General features: G+C 45.4%; 1 protein-coding gene across 1 annotated transcript in view; it reads left to right on the top strand.

Moving 5' to 3' along the window:
• Positions 1–13,096: 13,096 nt before the first annotated feature.
• Positions 13,097–21,870, top strand: part of SLC1A2 (solute carrier family 1 member 2) — a 50,419-nt gene continuing 41,645 nt past the window's right edge. Inside the window, exons 1-3 of the mRNA XM_068554638.1 lie at positions 13,097–13,226; positions 15,066–15,218; positions 17,067–17,317. Coding sequence (XP_068410739.1) covers positions 13,097–13,226; positions 15,066–15,218; positions 17,067–17,317 — 534 coding nt within the window. The remainder of the gene's footprint in view (positions 13,227–15,065; positions 15,219–17,066; positions 17,318–21,870) is intronic.

Below are 21,870 nucleotides of genomic sequence, written 5' to 3'. Positions count from 1 at the left end.
CATAGTTTACATTAGGGGTCACTCTTGGTGGTGTACATTCTATGGGTTTAGAGAAATGTACAATGACATGTATCTGCCATTATAGTATCATATAGATACTGGTTTTACTGCCCCAAAAACTCCTCTATGCTCTGTGTTTTCATCCCTACCCCTGGCAAACACTGATCTTTTTACTGCTTCCCTAGTTTGCCTTTTCCAGAATGTCATATAGTTGGAATCATACAGCATGTAGCCTTTTCAAACTGGCTTCTTTCACTGAGTTATATGCATTTAAGTTTCCTCCGTGTCTTTCATGGCTTGACATCTCATTTCTTTTCTATTAGCACTGAATAATATTGTATTATCTGAATATACCACAGTTTATTTATCCATTCACCTAATGAAGGGCATCATGGTTGCTCCCAAGTTTTGGCAATTATGAATAGAGCTGCTCTAAGCATCCGTGTGTAGGTTTTTGTATTTTGGAGATCAAAAGTAATCCAGAGACAGATTTGGGGCCTCCAGACCAGATAATCAGGACAAACCAGATAATTTGTCTGAGGTTGAGGTTGAGGTTGAGGTTGAGGGAAGACTGAAAGCTTCCCTGGTTCTGAAATTCTAGATTTCCATGAGGATTGTGTGTAGTTCTTGCATCAGGCTTTGGTTTGGACTAGGCATTAGCCTTCTCTCTGGACTTTTCTCCCCCAAACCAAAATCATTCTCTTGGTCAAAGGATCAGTGTCAATGTTTGTGGTTAGCACAAAGAGAGCAATTTTTCTAGTTCTGGAGAGAGAGAGTGGGCTGACCTGTTCTTCCAAGTTCAAGTCTGCCTGGGTTCAAATCCAGACTGCTACCCACTAACTGTGACATTGGGCAAATCATTTAACCATCCTGTGCCTCAGTTTCCCCTTCAGTAAAGGTTGCTAATAATATATTTACCTCCTGAGATTATCGTGGGTATTAAATGAGTTCATACACATAAAACGCTTAGAAAAAGCGTGTCTAACTGCCTGGTACGAAGTAAGCTTTGCATGAACGTTACTTGCTATCATTATTGTCATCATCATGATTTTTATCCTTATGATTACAAGTTACCAGACATGTGAGTGCCTCTGAGGTGAAGAGTCCTTCCCGGTGAAGAAGTGGGGGAGCTGGAGTGACCCCTGGAGGCATCTCACACCAGCCTGTGCTTCCTGCACGCTGTGGTTGCCTGAGGGGAGGAGCCACTTCAGTGGACGCCAGTCCGCTCAGTGGTACACCTGAGGCCGCAGCGGGGCGTGGGCGTCCAGGAGCATGGATTGTCCAAGACGGGCAACAAGGTGATGGCTTTCCAGAGCTCACGATGCCTTTTCCTTCCCCTAGGGGCGCACTCCTCTCTCTGTTGTCCTTCTCCAGGAGCTAGGATCACGTGTCCCATAAGTTGCTAGTGCCTGGGCAGAGATGGAAGTTTTGTTGTGTCCGTCACTCTGCAAACATCCGTAGAGAGGATGTAGCCAAAGGACCCTGGACTCAAAGGCAGAGCGCAGCACAGGTTTAATTCTAGCTGCTTGACAACCCGGTTCAAGTTCCAGTTCTGCTGCGTCTGAACTTGGGCGAGCTTCAGAATCTCCATTTCTTTTTTTTTTTTTTTTTAACATCTCTTTTGGAGTATAATTGCTTTACAATGGTGTGTTAGTTTCAGAATCTCCATTTCTAAGACGACGGACTAATTCCTTTCCTCTCAGGGGTGTCATGAGGAAATAAGTCAATGGGTGTGAAAATATTTTGTGAACTATGCATATTTTAAGTTATTATTAACTTATGTGTTTAAAGGTCAACAGATGAAATGTTGGTTATTATTTATAATTTAAAAGATGAACACACAGAGTGAAGTAAGTCAGAAAGAGAAAAACAAATACCATATGCTAGCACATATATATGGAATCTAAAAAAAAAAAATGGTTCTGAAGAACCTAGGGGCAGGACAGGAATAAAGACGCAGACGTAGAGAATGGACTTGAGGACATGGGGAGGAGGAAGGGTAAGCTGGGATGAAGTGAGAGAGTGGCATGGACATATATACACTACCAAATGTAAAATAGATAGCTAGTGGGAAGCAGCTGCATAGCACAGGGAGATCAGCTCAGTGGTTTGTGACCACCTCGAGGGGTGGGATAGGGAGGATGGGAGGGAGATGCAAGAGGGAGAAGATATGGGAATGTATGTATATGTATAGCTGATTCACTTTGTTATACAGCAGAAACTAACACACCATTGTAAAGCAATTATACTCCAATAAAGATGTTAAAAAAATAAAAGAGGAACACAAAGGGACGAGCCTTCAGGGAATCTTCTTTTGGAAGATAAACTGTGTGTGACAGTACTTTGCAGTTATGGGCATGGGAAAGCAGAGGCAGATAAAGACCAGGAATTTCTTTTTTTGGCCTGTGAGACCACTCTCTTGTAACCTGGGCTACCCAGAAGCCCCACTGCTTTTGTCTCACCTGAAGGAGACCTTTACATGTTCCCCAAATATAAGGTGTTTTTTGGGTCAAATTAGTATCTGTTCTTTTGTTGGCAAATCCACCGCCATTGGAATCAGTCATTTGGGGTCCGAGCTAGAAATATAATATATGTTTACTTCTAACACCATAATTTATTTAGTTTGCTTGTTTATTTTTAAAGTCTTTATTCAAGTCTAAGGTGCACACAAAAAAGCACATAGATCTTAAGTAACTAGCTTGATTAATTTTCAGAAATTGAACACACATGTGAACATAGCCTCCAAATTAAAAAAGGAAGTAAAAAGAAAAAGAAAATTGCTGGCCTCAAGAAACCCTGTTGAGGCTACAGAGTTTTGAACTCAGTGACTTCAGAACTGCCTGGGGCAGTAGCAAAGTTCACGTCCAGTGTCCTGACCTCCCCTCTTTTTATTTGGCTTCTGGATGTGGTTCTGGTCAGGACCTGTGTCGAGAGGTTTTCCCCAGCAAGTCTTGTTCTTCAGGATAGATCTGAGAAGCTCCTTCACACTGGGGTGTCAGTGAATGCTTTTCCCTGGATTTCTGGCTTTAATCTGGTCTCCTGTGGGGATACAAAGGAACAGGTCTCTCTCGAGAAGGAATTTCAAGGCCTCTGGGAGACAGAAGTGGGTGACTTTGAAGAGCAATAGAGAAACCTTAAAGAAGTCCTGAAGCATCACCCCACAGTGTGGCCTTTTGAACGCCAGCCCTGGGAGATCTGACCATTTGCATGGTCACGGTGGTGACTTGCCTTCTTGCTTGGAACTAACACTGTGTTTCGTGCTTGTCTGCTTGGTCTAAAAGGAGAGGAAAGGCCCACAGACAGACTGCTCTGCTCACTAAGAGAGAGAGGACTGCACTGAAGAAAAGCAATTGTAGGGTGTGACCAAAACGCCCAGAAAGTCTCAGCTACTGGACGCCTCACCCAGTTTCTGCTGGTGCCTGAAGGCCCTGCAGCTAATTAAGCCACTTAGTCAACATTCCAGCCACTCCCCTGTCTGGGGGACTGATTGGGAAGGCTCAGTCTGGGAAGCTTCTGGGGCTAGAGAAAGAAATTCTCCGGCCTCAGGGCCAAATCCAGAACTCTGTTAATCAAGGGAGCACCTCAAGATCAGAATCCCATTGGGAAGGGAATAAATGCCCAGGCTCTTTGGTTGAAAGATCACATTTTGGAGAATCCAAATTTAGGGATGTTGATCTTGGCAATTGAGTCCTAAGGTGTCTTTCTGTGTCCTCATCAGTTTCCCCTGAAGGCCACGTTAGCTGAGCCCAGATTGGTTCATGGCTCCACCCTCCCCCAAGGAATGCTGGAAGCAGTGGAGCCTCCAAGTTTGGGCAGGGCAGCTGGATCAAAACCTCCGGCAGGGAAGGGCCAGCCCTGGGTGGTGCTGACCCGCCCCTTCCTGCCACCCACTGGCTTTTCTAATGCAGGTGTTTGTGCTTTTGTTCTCTTCTCTCTTCCGCTCAGATTTCCTAGTCTTTGAGAATACTACCCTCTAGAACTGTGTCACACAGAACCTGTGACTAGAACATGTTTTTTATCTAGTCACCCATTCATTCATTTATGTTTTTTAAACATACAATAATTGAGCATCTGCCAGAAACCATGCTGAGTGTGGGGAAGACAGAGTCAAGTAAGTCAAGATCTTGCCTTCAAAGAGTTTATATTCTAGTGGGGAAACAGACAAGTCAATTGTGATAAATACCTTGAGAGAGGTAAGCACAGGTAAGCTCAGGTAAGCTGCAGAAGGAGTGTCCAAAAGGCAAATTTGGAAGTCAACAAAGACTTCCCGAGGGAAGTCACACTTGAATCGAGTTTTGAAGAAGAAATAGAAATTAGTCTATGAAGGCTGGGTTGGAGGGTAGGGTGGGGAGGACATCTTAGCCAGAAGAGACGGTTTGTCTCAAGGCAGACTGATTGGGGCCAAGTTCCCTGTGGCTCAAACCCAGAGTGCACGCCCCATGAATCTCCTCCAGTTTACTGAAGTTATGTGAAGTTTTCAAATGTATTTTCATGTTGTTCCGTGAACCAGAGGGGGTGACAGTTACTTCAGAATCGACATGCCTCTGGGGACCGGGCTGGCCAGTGTGCTCCTAGGCCATGGCTCAATCTTTATTTTTAGAAAGGGTTCCCAATTTGGGAAGATCAAACGCCCCCATCCCAGTCTGTCTCTTGGGCCTGGAGGTTTACTGTTCCTTGGTGTCTTATTTCTGTTTTGGGTGGTGAGCCTTTCTGGAAATGGGCAATTCCACTGGGTCAAGGCCGACTTAAGTCTCTACCCTGGGGAGGACTTCACAAAAGTCCAAAGGTTTTATACTTGAGACTGTACTCCTGATGCTCTTGGAGAGGTAGTCTAGGCCATTCCACAGTGGGGAAGCCTACAGCAGTGGGAACTTCCCAGGCTCCCACCCACTTGGACCCCCTTCTGGGACTTTCTTTTTGTAAAAAGCACAAATACCATTTGTTGCTAAAGTGACTTATTAAAACTCAGCAGTAGCTAAGCTATCTGAATGGTCATTTTGCACCATTTTAGGCATTTAAGACAAAGAAAGCAAACTAAAATTGAATATCAATTATATGTTAGATGCTGTTGGTGCTTTCATAACTATTATCTTATTGAAGGCTCTATAATGACCCAGTGAATTGAGTGCTATTGTCCAAGAGATTAAATGAATGCCTTGTCCCAGCCACAGCTGGAAAAGGTAGATTTTAACCAAGAATCCGATGACCACGTTATTATGTAATTTCATTCCACCGAGGTGCCTTCTCTCAGCTGCTAATCAGAGCCAGTGTTTTGACTTCTGGTTCTCGGCAGGGTGAGTGCTATTTTATTTATTCCTTCGTGGTTTTGTCTCCTATTACTTCTTCCTTCTCTCCTACTACTTCTTGTGTGAGAACATCCAAAGTCCCACCTGACTCTCTATTTGCGATTCATGTCATTAGCCAGTTTGAGCCCCTTGGCCTGGGAAGTGATATGGAGACAGGATTCCTTTCCCTCAATTTTTCATCTTGAATGTTCCTGTGAGAGCATTCTGTCCAGTTCCAAGGGAGTTGACTATGAATGAGATAGGTGGCCTCTCAGTGATTCAGTGGTGGATTTGGCTACTGGCTGGTCCCAATGCCAGTTCACCTGTTTGACTATATTCCCATGGCATTGACCTGCCCACCTTAGAAGTCTAGACTGAGAATTGGTCAAACGTGGATGGGGGATTAAGATGATGCCTGTGTGGGGCTTCCCTGGTGGCGCAGTGGTTGAGAATCTATCTGCCTGCCAATGCAGGGGACACGGGTTCGAGCCCTGGTCTGGGAAGATCCCACATGCCTCGGAGCAACTGGGCCCATGAGCCACAACTACTGAGCCTGCGCATCTGGAGCCCGTGCTCCGCAACAAGAGAGGCCGCGACAATGAAAGGCCCGTGCACCGCGATGAAGAATGGCTCCCGCTCGCCGCAACTAGAGAAAGCCCTCGCACAGAAACGAAGACCCAACACAGCCAAAAATAAATAAATGTATAAAAAAAAAAAAAAGATGATGCCTGTGCCTGAATTGTATACTGAATTTGACCCCAAACTCAGCTTTAGTAGCACTAGAAAAAACGTGTTTATGTAGCAGAGATAGGAAAGGTAAAAACGGAGATAAAGACATAAAGAAATGGTTGTCACTGTTGTTATTGGTTTGTCTCTTATCTCTAAGTCACCCATGATCTCTAAGTTCATTCAGTGCTGGATAGAATAGAAAGGAGGCTGCATCTCTGGAACTGAAGGCTATTAATTACCACCTCCCACCCCAGGAGAATTAGAGAATCACAGAATTTTAGAACGTTAAAGAATTTCTAATCCAGCCCTCTTATTTTACAGATTAAGAGCCTGGGACCTCAAATATAAAAATCTGCCAAAACTGATACCTAAGCCCAATTGGTATTTCATATTAAGAGTGTGTTTTTATCATTTCATAGTGCTTTACTCTTCTGTCTGTTGATTATGGTCAAGTAACTTTACATCAATCTTATATTATTTCTGACACAGCCAGTTAACAGCAGTCCTGGTGTTAGAACCCAGACCTCCTGACTTCCCATCTCATGTTGTCTACTAGGTCCAATCCCGTCATAATTTGGAATAATTGTAAACTGTGCTCTTTAGCCAGACCTTCTGATATTCAAGGAGAAGCTTAAGATGTATCATTTGTGAAGTCTGGTGTTCACTGGCAGGACCTTTCCAGAAAGCATTTATGTGATCTAGGAAATGGACACAGTGAACAGAAGGGACTGAAGGAGATTTGGAGGCTGTGAACCTCTAGGTTTCATTCATTCTCAGGATCGATGAGGACACAGTATCTATCAGAGAGATTCTGACTTCTTGGTCAGTGAGCATCCTTTACATGGTTAAACCAGGTCTTACAGGATCTAGCATGGGTGAAGAGACTGGTTGGTGGAAATTCCCAGCTGTTTTAGAGTGCCAGACCCTCTCCCTGTGGGTGTGACATTCTTTAGGGAACCAGGGAATTCCCAGATGTGGGACAGTCACAGCTGTAATCACTGTTTTGTGTTGCTCAGAGCTGACAGCACTGGTATTTCCGGCATCCTTTTCCAAATACCTTGACCACCTTGGGGGAAAGCCCCATCAACAAACACTATTTTTGCTCTTGAGGGTCTGACCTAGTGTCCCCCATTTAGGGCCATTTCTGGACATTGTCTCTTCTGTGCCTCTGAGGTCTTTAGACTTGGGTAGCAGAGGGTCAGATGGGTGATGCCCGTTGCAGACCTCACATCCTCCAGGCAAAAACACACCGGTTGCTTTTAGGTTCCTTGGGGAACATTCTGTTGTCACCTCATTGAACCAGCGAAGGAGGAAAAAGAATTTGGTGCCAGATAAGTTGATACAGAAGTGGGAAGGCAGGAAATCCGAATCCAACACCACATCTAATGAGCCTATTATTAGAGGCTCTTGGCAGAGCAAGGGAAAGCAAATGCAAATGAAAAGCAGGTCCTGAGGATTGTTTAAAATTTAGCACCAGCCCCATTACACTTTCCCGTTGGAGTCACAGAGGATGTTTTGCATGATAAGCTGAGCTTGCCTTTGAAACAGGACTCACGTGGATTTGTGTGAGAAAGAACAGGGCAGCGGCTGCAAAATTAACAGCTGTTTAAACAGTTTAGTGGAGAAGCTAAGGCTGAAGGAAATTATAGGCTCATCGTTCAAGTTTAAATTATACAAACAGCTCTCCCATCGCATGGCCTTACTTTGCTGGGCAATGGAGAGAGATGTGGGGGAATTGGCTTATACTGTATTAAAGAATTACGTTGCTAAATCTTCCATCCAGAAGGCACTCGAGTAGAAATAGAGGTGGTGAACAGTGTGGGGAGAGCATCAGGCTTGATGGATTTCGTATAACCAAGCCACGCCTGGGCTTTCAAAATCCTTATTTCTTGGTTCCATCTGCATGGCCACAAGTTGTAGGGAGGGAACATTAATGAGGGGATAAGTGTGCACGTTTGAAATAACTTATTGTCTTTATACAGTGGACCTACCCAGATCAGGCCTTGCCCTTTCTGTTCATTGCCAAAGAAGTAAATCTGCAGGCTGTCGTGACCTCAGGCGTCCTCCTGTGTCCAACTCACCTTTCTGTGATATCCATTTCTTTTGCTTGGAACTGGGACAGTCATTGAACCTCCACCATATTCATGATGGTAATGGGATGCAGCATTACTGCCTTGACTTTTATTTGAGTCAGTGCCTGTGCTAAAAACCAATGCATGGACACCAAGATTGGCATCTGGTGGGAGCTTCGGGCTCTAGTTTGGACCAACAGATTTCCAAATTGTGTGTATGCCGTTTATTTGCTAAGCTCTGGACAAACTGCATAAGTAATTTAGGAGACCCCTTATTCCTCCAGGTTTCTGTTCAAATGTCCCCTTATCACGAAGCCCTCCTTCCCTGACCACTTGATGCAAAATAACTCTGCCTTCTTCCCACCTGTCACCCACTTCCTAGCACATGATCTCCACTTGAAATATATTTATTCATTTATTTGTTATCCCACTAAAATGTGCAGCCCGTGAGAGCAAGGGCTTTGTCTATTTTGTCTATTGTGATATTTTATCACCTAGAACAGCACGGGGCCTGTAATGTATGCGCAATGGGAATTTGTGGAACAGATGCAGAATGGTATGAGGGGTGCTAGGTGGTATGCTGCCAGTCTACTGTAGAAGGGCCTGGTTCCCAGGAGAAAGCACAGTGCCCTCTATAGCTGCTCTACAATTCTTAGTTTCTTTGAGCAAACATTTATCAAGCGCTTGGGACCAGGTGTTAAAGGATGTAGACATTTAAATTAAATCCATCCTTTAAGATCCAGCTCTGGTATCAGCCCCTCCTGGGGGCCTTTCTTGAACAGTCTTCTTCTTCCCCAAAGCTAGGTTAGACACCATTCTTACCATGTCCCATAACATCCTGTACAGGGCCTTATCGTGGCCCATATGTAAAGCAGACAAGTACCATGCAATGTGCTTTGTGTTTCCCCTTAAGAGCTCCTTAAGCACGAGGATTACACCTTACTCATCACTGACTATAGTGTTGGACACACAGAGTCCTCAGTAAATACCAGTTATCCTTGTTATCGCCGCTGTTACTATGTGTATTCAGTAACCAGCATTCACAGAGCTGTGGATGTGTGTAATCTCATTTGAAAAACTATATCTGTTCTAGGGATGTAATGAAAGTTGTTAAAAGAGTCAAGCCTAAGAGTTCTCATCACAAGGAAAAAATTGTTTTCTATTTCTTTAATTTTGTACATATATTAGATGATGGATGTTTTCTAAACTTACCGTGATAATCACTTCATGCTGTATGTAAATCAAATTATTATGCTGATCTCCCTGTGCTATGCGGCTGCTTCCCACGAGTGTCCACCTAGAGGGGTGGGATAGGGAGGGTGGGAGGGAGACACAAGAGGGAGGAGATATGGGGATGTATGTATATATATAGCTGATTCACTTTTTTATACAGCAGAAACTAACACACCATTGTAAAGCAATTATACTCCAATAAAGATGTTAAAAAAATTATCATGCTGCTTACCTTAAACTTATACAGTGCTGTGTGTCAATTATATCTCAATAAAACTGGAAGAAAAAAACCCAGAACTATAGGAAGAAATAAAGAGCATTGGAAATAGTGAATATAAAATAAAGCAAAAACAAAAACAAAATTATATCTGTTCTTCTGAAGATATATAAGGCTTAGAAGCAGCTCTGTATCATGCTATACAATATTATTTAATGTTATGTTCTATAATATTCTCCATTTCAAGCTCTCCTTGTGTTCTGGGGGATGCAGGGATCACTTAGACTGGTCTAGGATCTTTACAAAGAGTTCTCAGGGGACTCCCTGCTTCCCCAGAGGCCAGCCAAGGCCCTGATGTACTTTAATAATGATTTTCTATGTGCAGAGGTTAGGAGCTCCTCTGAGCCTGGAGCACATGTTTAATTTCAAGAGGGCAAGTCACAGGCATTCTCTCAGTACTCATGGGTTCATGACATTTTGATGCTGCCAATTTGACGTGGCTGTTTTGATTCAGGGCTTCAGGGACATCTTGTCATGGCTTAAAAGACAAATCATTAAACACACAGCGATTTTGTGCAACTAAGAAGTGTGGCCAGTAGGCATCCGACCACACTGCTGGATCGGGTGTGTACGTTAACCTAATATTTGTGTGTTTTCACTTGGACACGGCTGTCTTGATGCTTGACACTTTCATTACATCATGTGGATCCTGCCAGAATGTCTGGTGTAAATACTTGTGAGTCTCACTGAAATACCAACCATGTGCCTGATTCTAACTTCGGTGGCAGGAGGGCTTCAAATGAAGCAGAAGGCAGGGGATTACACTCTCAAGGGGCCCATAGAGTTTTTGCCAAGGGCTGGCTAACGAATGCATTCACCATTTCTGAACACGTACGGCCTCCATTCTCCGTTGGCAGTTTCCTGGTTTACAGCTTCGGATTACTGGCTGGAGAAGTGTTTAAAAAATATAAAAAGATCCTAATGCAAGCATAGAAATATGGTCTAGCCATGTTAAAAAGATAGTTTTGATCATTTTCCCTGCTGTGCTGTAAAAAGAACTTTTCCGTCTGTTTCACTTGGTGATGGGAGGAAGTGGTACTTACTGCTCGCCGGTCAGAAAGCCCCCGTCTGCTTGCTATGAGCTTCATGCCCTATTTTCTTCTTTAGACTGTCTGAGCGATCATCAACACACACGTATGCCAGATAGTCAGAGATTGCCCCCAGACTAACTAGATGAGTAGAATATTAGGCCATTAAGGGAAGACTAAGAAGTTTATATTTTGACTAATGTTATCATCTGGGCATTCTACCAGACCATGTCACATTATTCCTAATTTTAAAATATTCTGTTATTTATTTATTTATAATTTTTATTTATTTATTTTTATCTTTTAATTCCATGAAAGGAGTACTTTTTTTTTTTAATTTATTTTTTATTTATTTATTTATGGCTGTGTTGGGTCTTCGTTGCTGTGCGAGGGCTTTCTCTAGTTGCGGCAAGCGGGGTCCACTCCTCATCGCGGTGCGCAGGCCTCTCGCTATCGCGGCCTCTCTTGTTGTGGAGCACAGGCTCCAGACGCGCAGGCTCAGTAATTGTAGCTCACGGGCCCAGTTGCTCCGTGGCATGTGGGATCTTCCCAGACCAGGGCTCGAACCTGTGTCCCCTGCATTGGCAGGCAGATTCTCAACCACTGCGCCACCAGGGAAACCCTAATTTTTATTTTTTATTGAAGTATAGTTGATTTACAGTGTTGTGTTAGTTTCAGGTGCACAGCAAAGTGATTCAGTTATACATATACATATATCCATTCTTTTTCAGATTCTTTTCCCATATAGGACATTACAGACTATTGAGAAGAGTTCCCTGTGCTATACAGTAGGTCTTTATTGATTATCTATTTTATATATAGTAGTGTGTATATGTTAATCCCAAACTTCTAATTTATCCCTCCCCCCACCACCTTTCCCCTTTGGTAATCATAAATTTGTTTTCTAAATCTGTGAATCTGTTTCTGTGTTGTAAATAAGTTCATTTGTATCATTTTATTCTGGAAGCAAGTATATTAGGCAGCCTGTTATGAAAAAGTAAGTCTTGTGTTGGGTCCCTGGTCTTGACTCTGAGACTCTGGAAGCTAAGCTTGGTGTCTTGAAAGAATGATGGTGCAACTGGGTGGGTACCCTAACTTAAATGTCACCCTTGTCGTGAATGTTCCCTGGAGAAAGGAACCACTTGTGTTGGCTGCCATGCCAGGCCCCCAACATACATTAGCATGTTTAACTTCCACAGGGTAGGCCTCGAGCCCTTCTTTCTATAAACCACACAGCTAGCAAGTTATAGAGTCAGAATTTGAACCCAGACTCTCTGTTTCCAAAACCCACACTATTTCCATTATAACCAGTGATTCCAAACCACTAATCTGAAGAGTTCTGTTGGTTCCAAAGGAAGATCTCCCCAGTCTGTGGTGAGAATATCTGGGTAAAGCTGACACCTGCCTATCTGGGAAGATATTGTCATTTATTCAGAGACTGTGACTTGTCTTTCTAGGTGTTAAAGACCTTTTTTTGTTTGTTTGTCACATGATGGTGGTTGTAAATGGCAGCTAGCAAAAACGTCCTAAGACGTCAAAGTGAAAAATTGGCCTCCCTATGTTGGTCCCCAAGCTTAAATTTGAAATCTTATTGGCTTGGGAAATGACGTAGCTGGAAAAAAAGGCAGTATACTCATTATCCTGGCAAGGGCTCCATTGGCAGAGTCTTAGCATAGCTTGGGTTCACATGGGGTTTTTCTGGAAGAGGGCTGGGGTGCATCTACGGGTGAAGGTGATTGCATGCTTCTTAAAGCCATACTTCTTTGACACTGAGTAGTATGACTATTGGCAGCTTAGAGGACTCCTGATAATGCAAGTGACCTTTTAAAAACCACAATGGAATGAATGTTTTTTAACTAGATAAACCATCTTTTCCAAAAGAGAGGTAAAACTTGGACTACCAGCATTTATGACTTTTCTGTGTCCAGAATGGGGAAGGCTTGAGCTCAGAGGCATTTAATTTAGCAGTGACTTAGGCTGTGATGCTCCTGACCTTAGATTATTCAAAAGCCATCTTCTTGCTGTTGATACAAGAAGGAAAGAGCTCAGGTTTTGAAGCCAGGCATATATGGAGTCTGACTATCCATTCCTTTTAGCCTGTGACGCTGGGCAAGTTACTTTCTGTAAAACAGGGCAGAGATACTCGCCTCAGAGAGTTACCATGGTGGGCAACTCTTTTGTTGAAAAACCTTCCACTGCCTATGTGATGCCTTTTCTGTGATGATCCAAGATAATAGGGATAAAAGCACTTGGCGTGTTGGCGTTCGGTGTGTCCTAGTAACCTGCTTATAGGCAAACTGGAATTCAGGGTGCCCTGAGTTGCCCTGGTTTTTACTTTCCTGCCCATGGTTCCAGATTCCCAGCTGTGCCTGGGGAAGGCTGTTTCGCCTCCTACAACCTGAGGCCCTCAAACTGCAGAGATGCCCAGCGGACTCTGACCACTGCCTCCCCTTCTGTTCTAGTGCCAACAACATGCCCAAGCAGGTGGAAGTGCGGATGCACGACAACCACCTCAGCTCGGAGGAGCCGAAGCCCCGGCATCTGGGGCTGCGCTTGTGTGACAAGCTGGGGAAGAATCTCCTGCTCACGCTGACCGTGTTCGGTAGGTGACAGACCTGCCCCACCCTCCCCTCTTCCCCTGGTCTCTCCTGGCTCTGTATGGAAGCTGGTTCTGGCAGCCAGCCCTCCCCCTGGAAAGCAAGCCACACGCTCTGCCTAACTCTGCCTTTACCCAGGCACGGCTGCCTCAGTGATACCGTCTTCCCTGTCACCTGCCCTAGCCGTGTTTGCCTCCTTGGGATTCTTGTGGTTCTCAGATTTCAGTATGCGTGTACATTTCCCATGGGTATGTCAGCATGCAGATTCCCAGGCCCTACTCACAGAGACTCTGGGCCACTTGGAGTGAGACCTAGGAATCTGCATCTTAACAAACCTTCTAGGTGATTCCAAAGCAGATGGTCAGTAGACCACATTTAGAGAAGCACCTGTGTCCAGATAAAGGCAACAGTTGCCCTAACCCCACTAACAGGGCTCCCAAGGTCTAAGCTTCTTCAAGCACCTCATTAACTTAGATTCGGTTAGCACATTAGCTAACGAGGTCCGTGTGGAAGAGGCTTGTCCCAAAGCCTTGATCCATTCCAGCTCCACCTCAAAAGCCTTACTCCCCTGCCTCTGGCCTCACCTAAGCTCTGGTTGTCCTTTCGTGTGACTGTTGATACAGACTTGGCCTTGGGTTTTCAACCAGGATTGATTGAAAATGGGGAAAATTGCGGTTTCTTATAGTGACAACCACATCTTTTCCTTTCTCAACCCCTCCTCCTTGTTCTTCAACTCTTATGAGGCTATAGGCAGAAGCAATGAAGAGCCATCTACACACACACACACACACACACATCGTCCATGGCTTCTCCTTCGAGTCAGTCACCTTGGATGTCGGTGGACTAGTCAGGACTGGGAACTTGCCCCCCAGCTCAGTTCACTTAATAGAAGAAGACCACAGGCGTGGTAGGGTTTTCCAAGGGTTACCCTCCACAGAAGCAAATTTCATTCATCAGAGGTTTTGAAGAAGTGTGTTTTTCACCTGTGGAAGAAAAAAAGATAAGGCTTTTGGCCATGTTACTCCCTTTGCATGTCTGGAGTTAACACCATAGCCACATACCTAGGACCTCCCCACCCCCTTACACCAGTCATGCTATGACCCCACTTGTGGTCTCCAGAAGGTCGTTTATGTTGGCCACCAGTTTGGAGAGATCCAAGGTTTTCTTGTGGAATCTCTGCGTATGCAAAGTGAAAGGCTCCTGCTATCATCTCTGCCCAAATTGTTTCCTCCCAAATTATATATTTTTAGACACCCCCCTTGACCCCCCCTAAGATCAGCAAGTCTCAAGATTATGTACAAGGGCATAGAAGTCAAAGACAAAACTTCTTGAGGATAAGCCATGGGGAAATTATCGGAAGTCAAAGAAAAGAGAAGAATAAAGAAAACACCCCAGCTTGGTCACTTAAATGTTCCTTTTATCTGGTATTCAGTTCAAAAGGGAAGAAAAACATGAAACACCATGGAATGTGGCCAGCCTAGGCTGCGAAGAGAGGCAATCTCTGGCACTGTGGATTATTTCTACTGACAATCTGTGACTCTGCAAGTGGATGATATCCTCAAAGAAGCCAGAGTCAAGTTGCCAGGTTATATTTCCCACAAAGCCTTGAGAAGGCTCTTCTTGACTCTTCCAGTGCTGCCTTTTAGAATAGTTGGAGATACAAAATATTTTCTCACGAGTCATCAAAATCAACTTCACTTTTCTAATGGTATTTTTGTAACGTGTTAGTCATCATCTGATGATGGAGACGTATGAGGAAGGTCAATGTCATTGAACTACATCCCTAGAGCTATTCATTTGATGAGGGCAAAAGCTAAATTCATATTTTTCCCCCTTTCTTATAGGTGTCGTCCTGGGGGCAGTATGTGGAGGGCTTCTTCGCTTGGCATCTCCTATCCACCCTGATGTGGTTATGCTAATAGCCTTCCCAGGGGATATACTCATGAGGATGCTAAAAATGCTCATTCTGCCTCTAATCATCTCCAGTTTAATCACAGGTAAGACCACCTCTCTGGCACCGGGCCAAAGCGGGTCATACTCCCGCTCCAGCTTTTGGACTGACCATAGAATCTCAGTTTGGTTGAATCAATGAATGTGATCATCTGTGTCATTTCACTTCAGAGCCTCGGTTTTTCCTGTCTCTAAAATTGGGATAAGCAACCCTAAAAAAAGAGTTTGCCACCTATTGGTTGGTCCATCTGTCTGTCTAGCAACAAAAGATAAAAAGGAAATAGCCGCATGTTAAAAGTGATCATATCTAGTGATTTTAATTTTTAATGTATACTTTTCTCATTTCCCAAATTGTATTTGTTCAGAAACTGACAAATAAAGGTAACAAATAGAAAAAGAAATTTTCTCTTTACTACTTAATTGGGTGTAGAGGGAAGTGGGTATTAAAAATAAATGAAATACTAGATATGAAACCCTTCGAGTTTTTCAGAAGAAAGGTACCCTTAATGTATAGGTCATGTTCACTTGTTTTTTGGCTGAAAGAGTTGTTTTATTTGAAAGAATTTTTTTCCCCTCCCTGGGCTTATACTGGTAGTTTCCTCCTTACTAAATAATATTACTCAAACAAGGTATAAATTGATAAAGTTTAGAGACTAAGCTCTGAGTTAGGGATGAAGAGCTGGGCTTTGGTTTATATCTGGGTGCCAACAGGCTGGGTGACCTTGAGAAAGCTGTCCCTCTGGACCATCCACCTAATGAAGGTCGTGAAGCTCTGGTAACTCCAAGAGATTCAGATGCTACAGTCTCATGGCTGGTGGACCAGTGAGTCCAGTGAGGGAAAGAGCTGGGACTCAGTGTCGGGAGGATCTTATCATTCAGCCCCAGACTGAGTGAAGCTCAATCTTCACTTTAAATGCTCCTTTTTAAACCAGAGAAAATTTGTTCTCCATGCCTGTTTAACAGATGGTACATTGGCCAACCTGGTAAGGAAACCTCACTTCCGTCGGCTAGAATTAGACTTCAGGTTGTAAGGAGAAATGTGTCACACGTGGGCCAGCTTCACTCAGAGAATTATTAACATCCATAATAACTTCCTCCCCCACGGCAAAAAAGACTGGTCCCCAGAAAGGGTTGCATCTCTCAGTCTAGTAAAAGCAGGAACTGAAACCAGGAAGTAGAAAAACTGAAGAAACTACTGGAAAAAAAACCCAATGAAGGCTGGAGTTTTTGTGACTTGCTTGGAATTTCCGCTAACCATCACAGAAGCTCCTGAAATATAAATGAAGCTCCCACCCGTGCTGGGTGTTTTGTGCACCTGTTCTCACATCCCTACTTGAGGTCAGAAAATGTGGTCTCCATCAAGTTTCACCTCGGGGGAATGAGAAGGCTGGGCTAGAATCACTTTTCCAGACTTTTGATTTCATGACCAGTAATGTATTCAAAAGACGTTTTGAATACATAGGGCTACCAATCTTTTATTTTCCTAAGTGAGGACATTAAAACAAACAAAAAAACCTAGCACGTACCAGGACTTCATAAAGAAAGGATATCTTAATATCAAATAAGTGGGAAGGACATAATCTCAGAATTAAAAATTGAAGAGAGTATTCAATTTTAACTCACTATTGCAGACTGACAAAAAGTAGTCACCAACCAGTTTATAAACCCTGAACCAGATGTTCTCCAACTCTCCCCAGTTCTCTAGAATCTCAAAAATATCCTTGGGAAATTGAATTGTAAACTGTGGAATTGACCAAATATTCAGTGAAGAAGGTTTAATTAACCATTAATACATTTGAGTGATACGAAGCCGAGGGTTGGTTATAGGTATGCAGAGAGGGGCAGGTAACAGGAAAATAATAGAACTAATACTTCTGGATTTCTTTTCCATCCAGGGTTGTCAGGCCTGGATGCTAAAGCCAGTGGCCGCTTAGGCACGAGAGCTATGGTATATTACATGTCCACGACCATCATCGCTGCGGTGCTGGGGGTCATCCTGGTCTTGGCTATCCACCCGGGGAACCCCAAACTCAAGAAGCAGCTGGGGCCTGGGCAGAAGAACGATGAAGTGTCCAGCCTGGATGCCTTTCTGGACCTTATTCGAAATCTCTTCCCTGAAAACCTTGTCCAAGCCTGTTTTCAGCAGGTAACCTAGAGTTCTGATATCCATTGTTCTCCAAACTCCTAAGTTACAAATGTGGTAACTTAGAGACTGTTTTCAACAAATCAGCTCTGGGGAGTAATTTTTTTCATATTTATACTCTGCCTAGGGGTTGTATTGGGTCATCTGGGGCAGGAGTTTAGGATTAGAGTCGTGTTGTCTTTGTTTTTTTAACCTTCCCTTTCTTTTGCAGTACACTTAATAGCATTTAGCTCTGGGATCCCTCTTCTCCTTTCTTTCTTTGATCTCTTTTTCTTCTTTTTGGTTCTTGTCTCTGTGTCGTCCAAGGGGACATTTTGATCACCCTTGCCCGCAGCTCTCTAGAGTACTCAGTGGTTCTTGATCTTAGCAGTATAGCAAAACCACATGTGGTCCATTTAAAAATGCACGTGCTCTACAGAATCAGAATCTCCAGGGTGGGCCCAGGGACTGGGTATTTGTCAAATTCTGGAAGTAATACATGAGGATTTTGGAAAGTTTATAGATGCACATAAAGTAAAAATTCAAGTCCCCACGTCGCTTCCCTAGAGCTACTCATGTTTCCTCCTATATATTTTCTTTGTCACATATGCGTGTGTATGTGTGCATAAAATTAAAAAAAATTCAGCTCGGGTGGTGCTGCATCGTACATACTGTGTTACACCTTGCTTTTTCGTTTAACAGTGTTTTAGTGTCATCTCTCTCTTTCGTTTTTCATTGTTGTGTAGTATTTCTAAAGGATAAATTCTAGAAGCAAAACTGTCCTGCCAGAGTTGATATTTTGAATTTGCTGGGTGTTGCAAAAATAGCCTTAAAAATTTTGTATCGATATATATGTTCCTACCAGCTGCACACAGGCATATCTAGTTTTTAACACACGACTTTTAAAACCAGTTGATTCTGCTGGGTGTGTTACCGACCAGGGTTCTTGGACTCTTTAATCAATAGAAATTGATAAGAGGCCAGATGAGAAATTCAGGCAAGGCTTTACGTGGACTTGTGCTGCCGTACAGCGAAAGCAAGTTAACAGCTTCCCTCGCTCCCTCCCTGGGGTGGGGGGCAGGGCCAGCAAGCTGGTCCCTTAAATGGGGTGAGGGTGAGGATGGGTCCAGGGCTCAGGCGGGAGGGGTGGCTTGGGTGGTGTGCCCACCCCCTTGGTGGTGCTGTGTGCAGGGATCATGAGTGGTACCCTGCTTTTGCTCCAGACACCCCAGAAGTGGCAGTTGGGTTTTGGGTCTTTTTGTATCTGGTTGTTCATAATTTGCCCCAATTGCGCATGCACGCAGTTATTTTTAGTCCCTTATAGTTTCTTTGTATTCTGCTGTTTGTCCAGGTGCAAGCACTGCAGCAAAGAGTGCCAGATATCCCGGGTCCCAGATCCCAGCCTCTCTCAAGTGGAACCACTGAGTTAGCTCCCCAGGCCCCCCTCACCAGCCTGTTGTCTAGACCTAAGGCTAGTTTAGGTTCGAATACACCTCAGTTCACATTAACTCTGGTTGGAAGTAAACTAGAATCAAGGAACCTCCTTCAACCATTTCCAGGGAATCACAGAAGAATAAATTGAGGAAACAGGTCTCAGAGAAGAAAAGTCTGCATTCCCAGCTGCCCCCAAAGTGCCATTGCCAATCACTGCTGAGCCCAGTTTACTCTGGATAAATCTGGAATATGGTCTCTGATTTCCAATACCACTTCAGAGGCACTTGTAGCAAGGAGCTATATTAAAGGAAACATTCCAGACAGGGGAAGTTGGGTGGGGAGTGAATAGAAACAGGCTAGGGGAGGGGTGGTTACTGGTACCCTCTCTGTGCAATGTGCCTGCCCCTCAGCCAGCCTGCTTAGAAAGACGAGTTTGCTTGCTTTGGGGTGATAGACACAACCGGGTGCCAAGTCTATTCTTAACATTTTGGAAAGAGCGCTCTGGAGCTGTAGCACCTGGAGGCTGAGCTGGTAGGAGTCTGGGGGTAGGGGTAGCATCGGAGGGACGGGGAGGGACAGATTTGGGCCTCCCTTCTGTGCTCCATCACGACCACGCTCCACGCAAGAAGGAGTCCCTTTCGTCTGAGTCAGTGAGGCAGAACTGAGAGGCAGGCAGCACCCAGAGCTGTTGCTCTGGGCTGGGGTGAATTTCTGTGGTGTCAGCCATGCTCACGCTCCCTGACCTGTCTGGTCAATGGGCAATCTCTAGTGTCCCCCAGGGCAAGGGGCACTGGGGGACACTAGAACAGAGGACCACGCCATTCCCTGCCTCACCCCTGCCCTGGACCCACCCCTCCACTGACAAAATTCATATGAGGAGTGAGCCCTTAGTCCTCCAGCTAAGCCCAAGGACATGGTCCTTTGGGTTAGGACACTCAGAGAAATAATCATGTGGAATATTTGACCGCAGGGTGAGGGAGGGTGCTGATTCCGTAAGCCAGACTCCAGGCAGCCCAGAGGAAAGGAAACTTAAACTAGGTGCAATCCCACAGGCTTAGGAGGGCCTTGAAGAGGGTTGGAAGAAAGGGAACTCTTTGACGGTGACAAGGAATTACCAGAGAGAAAGGGTGCTGGGTGGTGCCTTCCGTGCCCTCGGGGTACAGCTGGGAGTGGTTTCAGACAGCCTCTCTTGGGTGGAGGGAGCTTCAGGACCAGAGGTAGACACAGAGACAGAAAGAGAAAGGCGTGCTGTCTCCAGCGCAGAGGCTCCGCCCCCAAGGTGGCAGGACCTGTGTCCCTGAGAGCAGGGAGGCCTCCTGTTCACTGCTTCGGGCTGACTCTGAACCAAGGTGAGGTTTCCAAGGTGGCAACAGGCTGTCAGGTGTGGCCTGACCACATTCATCAGGCACAGTGAGAGTGATCACATGGGGTCCTTTCTTCCGGGGAATTCAGTGAACTGGGTTTGCTCCTTTGGCCGATATTTGGGTGCACAGGATGCCACACAGAATGAACCAGTCGGGGTCCCTGCTCAGTGGAGCTGACTTACATTCGGGGACTCAGGGGAGATAGACCAGAACAAATGTCAGGTAAACGCACAAGGTACTTGAAAATTAAGGTAAGTGCACTCTGAGAGCTGGAGCAGGATGATGGGCTAGTAACCGGGGGAGACGTCTGAGCTGAGGCAATAAGGGGTCAGAATGAGCCAGCCCGGGCCTTCCCGGGTGGCACAGTGGTTAAGAATCCACCTGCCAGTGCAGGGGACACGGGTTCAAGCCCTGGTCCAGGAAGATCCCACATGCCGCGGAGCAACTAAACCCGTGCGCCACAACTACTGAGCCTGCGTTCTAGAGCCCGTGCGCCACAACTACTGAGCCCGCGTGCTGCAACTACCGAAGCCCGCGCACCTAGAGCCCGTGCTCCGCAACAAGAGAAGCCACCACAACGAGACGCCCGCGCACCGCATCGAAGAGTAGTCCCCGCTCACCAGCAACTAGAGAAAGCTGGCGCGCAGCAACGAAGACTCAAATGCAGCCAAAAATAAATAAATAAATTTATTAAAAAAAAAAAAAAAGAATGATCCAGCCTGAGGAGAACTGGGGGAAGAGCCCGCTAAGCGGGGGCAGAGGCTCACGGAGGTTGGCAAGCATTTGGTGAGAAGAGAAGCAAGGCCGCTGAGTGGGGAGTGGAGTGGGTGAAGGAGGGCCTGGCGGGCCGGGGTCGGACTCAGGTTCTTATTCTAAGAGTTCAGGCAAGGAGATGACTGTTTTTCTATTTTTAAAAAAATCAACCTGGTAGCTCTGGTTATAGACAGAGCTCCAGGTAGCTACTTACCTGGGGATCGCAGGTAGCCAGGAAGAGGAGGTGAGTCAGTGAGCAGGCTTTGCAGGTTTTAAGGTGAGAGACCCTGGCGGCTGGGACTGGCGTTGGCAGCCAGCTGGGGTTCTTCAGCCCAAACAGGCTTGAACTGAGAACTCAGAGGACCCGGCCTGTCGTCCAGCCTTCAACTCAGCCGCTGAGCCGCGCTCTTTGGAAGCTGGATTTTGGAGCTGAACATACCTCATTTTGCACCCTGCTTCAGTGAACTATTAGCTGTCTGTCCTGGGGTTAGTTACTCAGCCCCATGAGCCTTGAGGGGCTCCTGTTGACATAAGAAGTAATAGTTGTCAAAGGTGGAGCACCTGGCCGCCCCCCTGATCCTGGAAGCACCATTTATTCAGGCCCATGGCCGTTACTCCTTTGAACTTGAGCTTTGGCTTCTTTAGCCTTCTCAGGATAGACCTACAGTTGGCTCCAGTCCCCACTTTGTCCCCAGGAGGGTGACTCTGTTGTTCATGGAAGCTTCCCTTCAGATCCTTCCTGCGTTCTCTCTTTGTGCCAGCGTTGCCCAGACCAAGGGGGCCATGAGCTGCCTGTTGCCATTCAGCTGGGGCTGCCCTTCTCCCTGCACAAGTGCATGTGGCCAGGTTAGAACACGGAGTACCTGTCTTGCCTCAGGGAATGCTGTGCTTCCCTCTCTCCCAGTTAGGAGAGCTGGTCAGGTCAGCCTTGCTTATTCTCGGGCCCAGCTGCTGTAGGGTTGGGTCCATAGAGTTTATCAGGCAGCGCAGGTGGTGAAAGACCTCAGTGGTGGTCAGTGCATCTGA

This window comes from Eschrichtius robustus, chromosome 11, assembly GCF_028021215.1.
Source record: "Eschrichtius robustus isolate mEscRob2 chromosome 11, mEscRob2.pri, whole genome shotgun sequence".
In the NCBI taxonomy this organism is placed as follows: Eukaryota; Metazoa; Chordata; class Mammalia; order Artiodactyla; family Eschrichtiidae; genus Eschrichtius; species Eschrichtius robustus.
The sequence above is the reverse complement of the archived record's forward strand: the minus strand, read 5'-3'. Positions and strand labels throughout refer to the sequence as shown.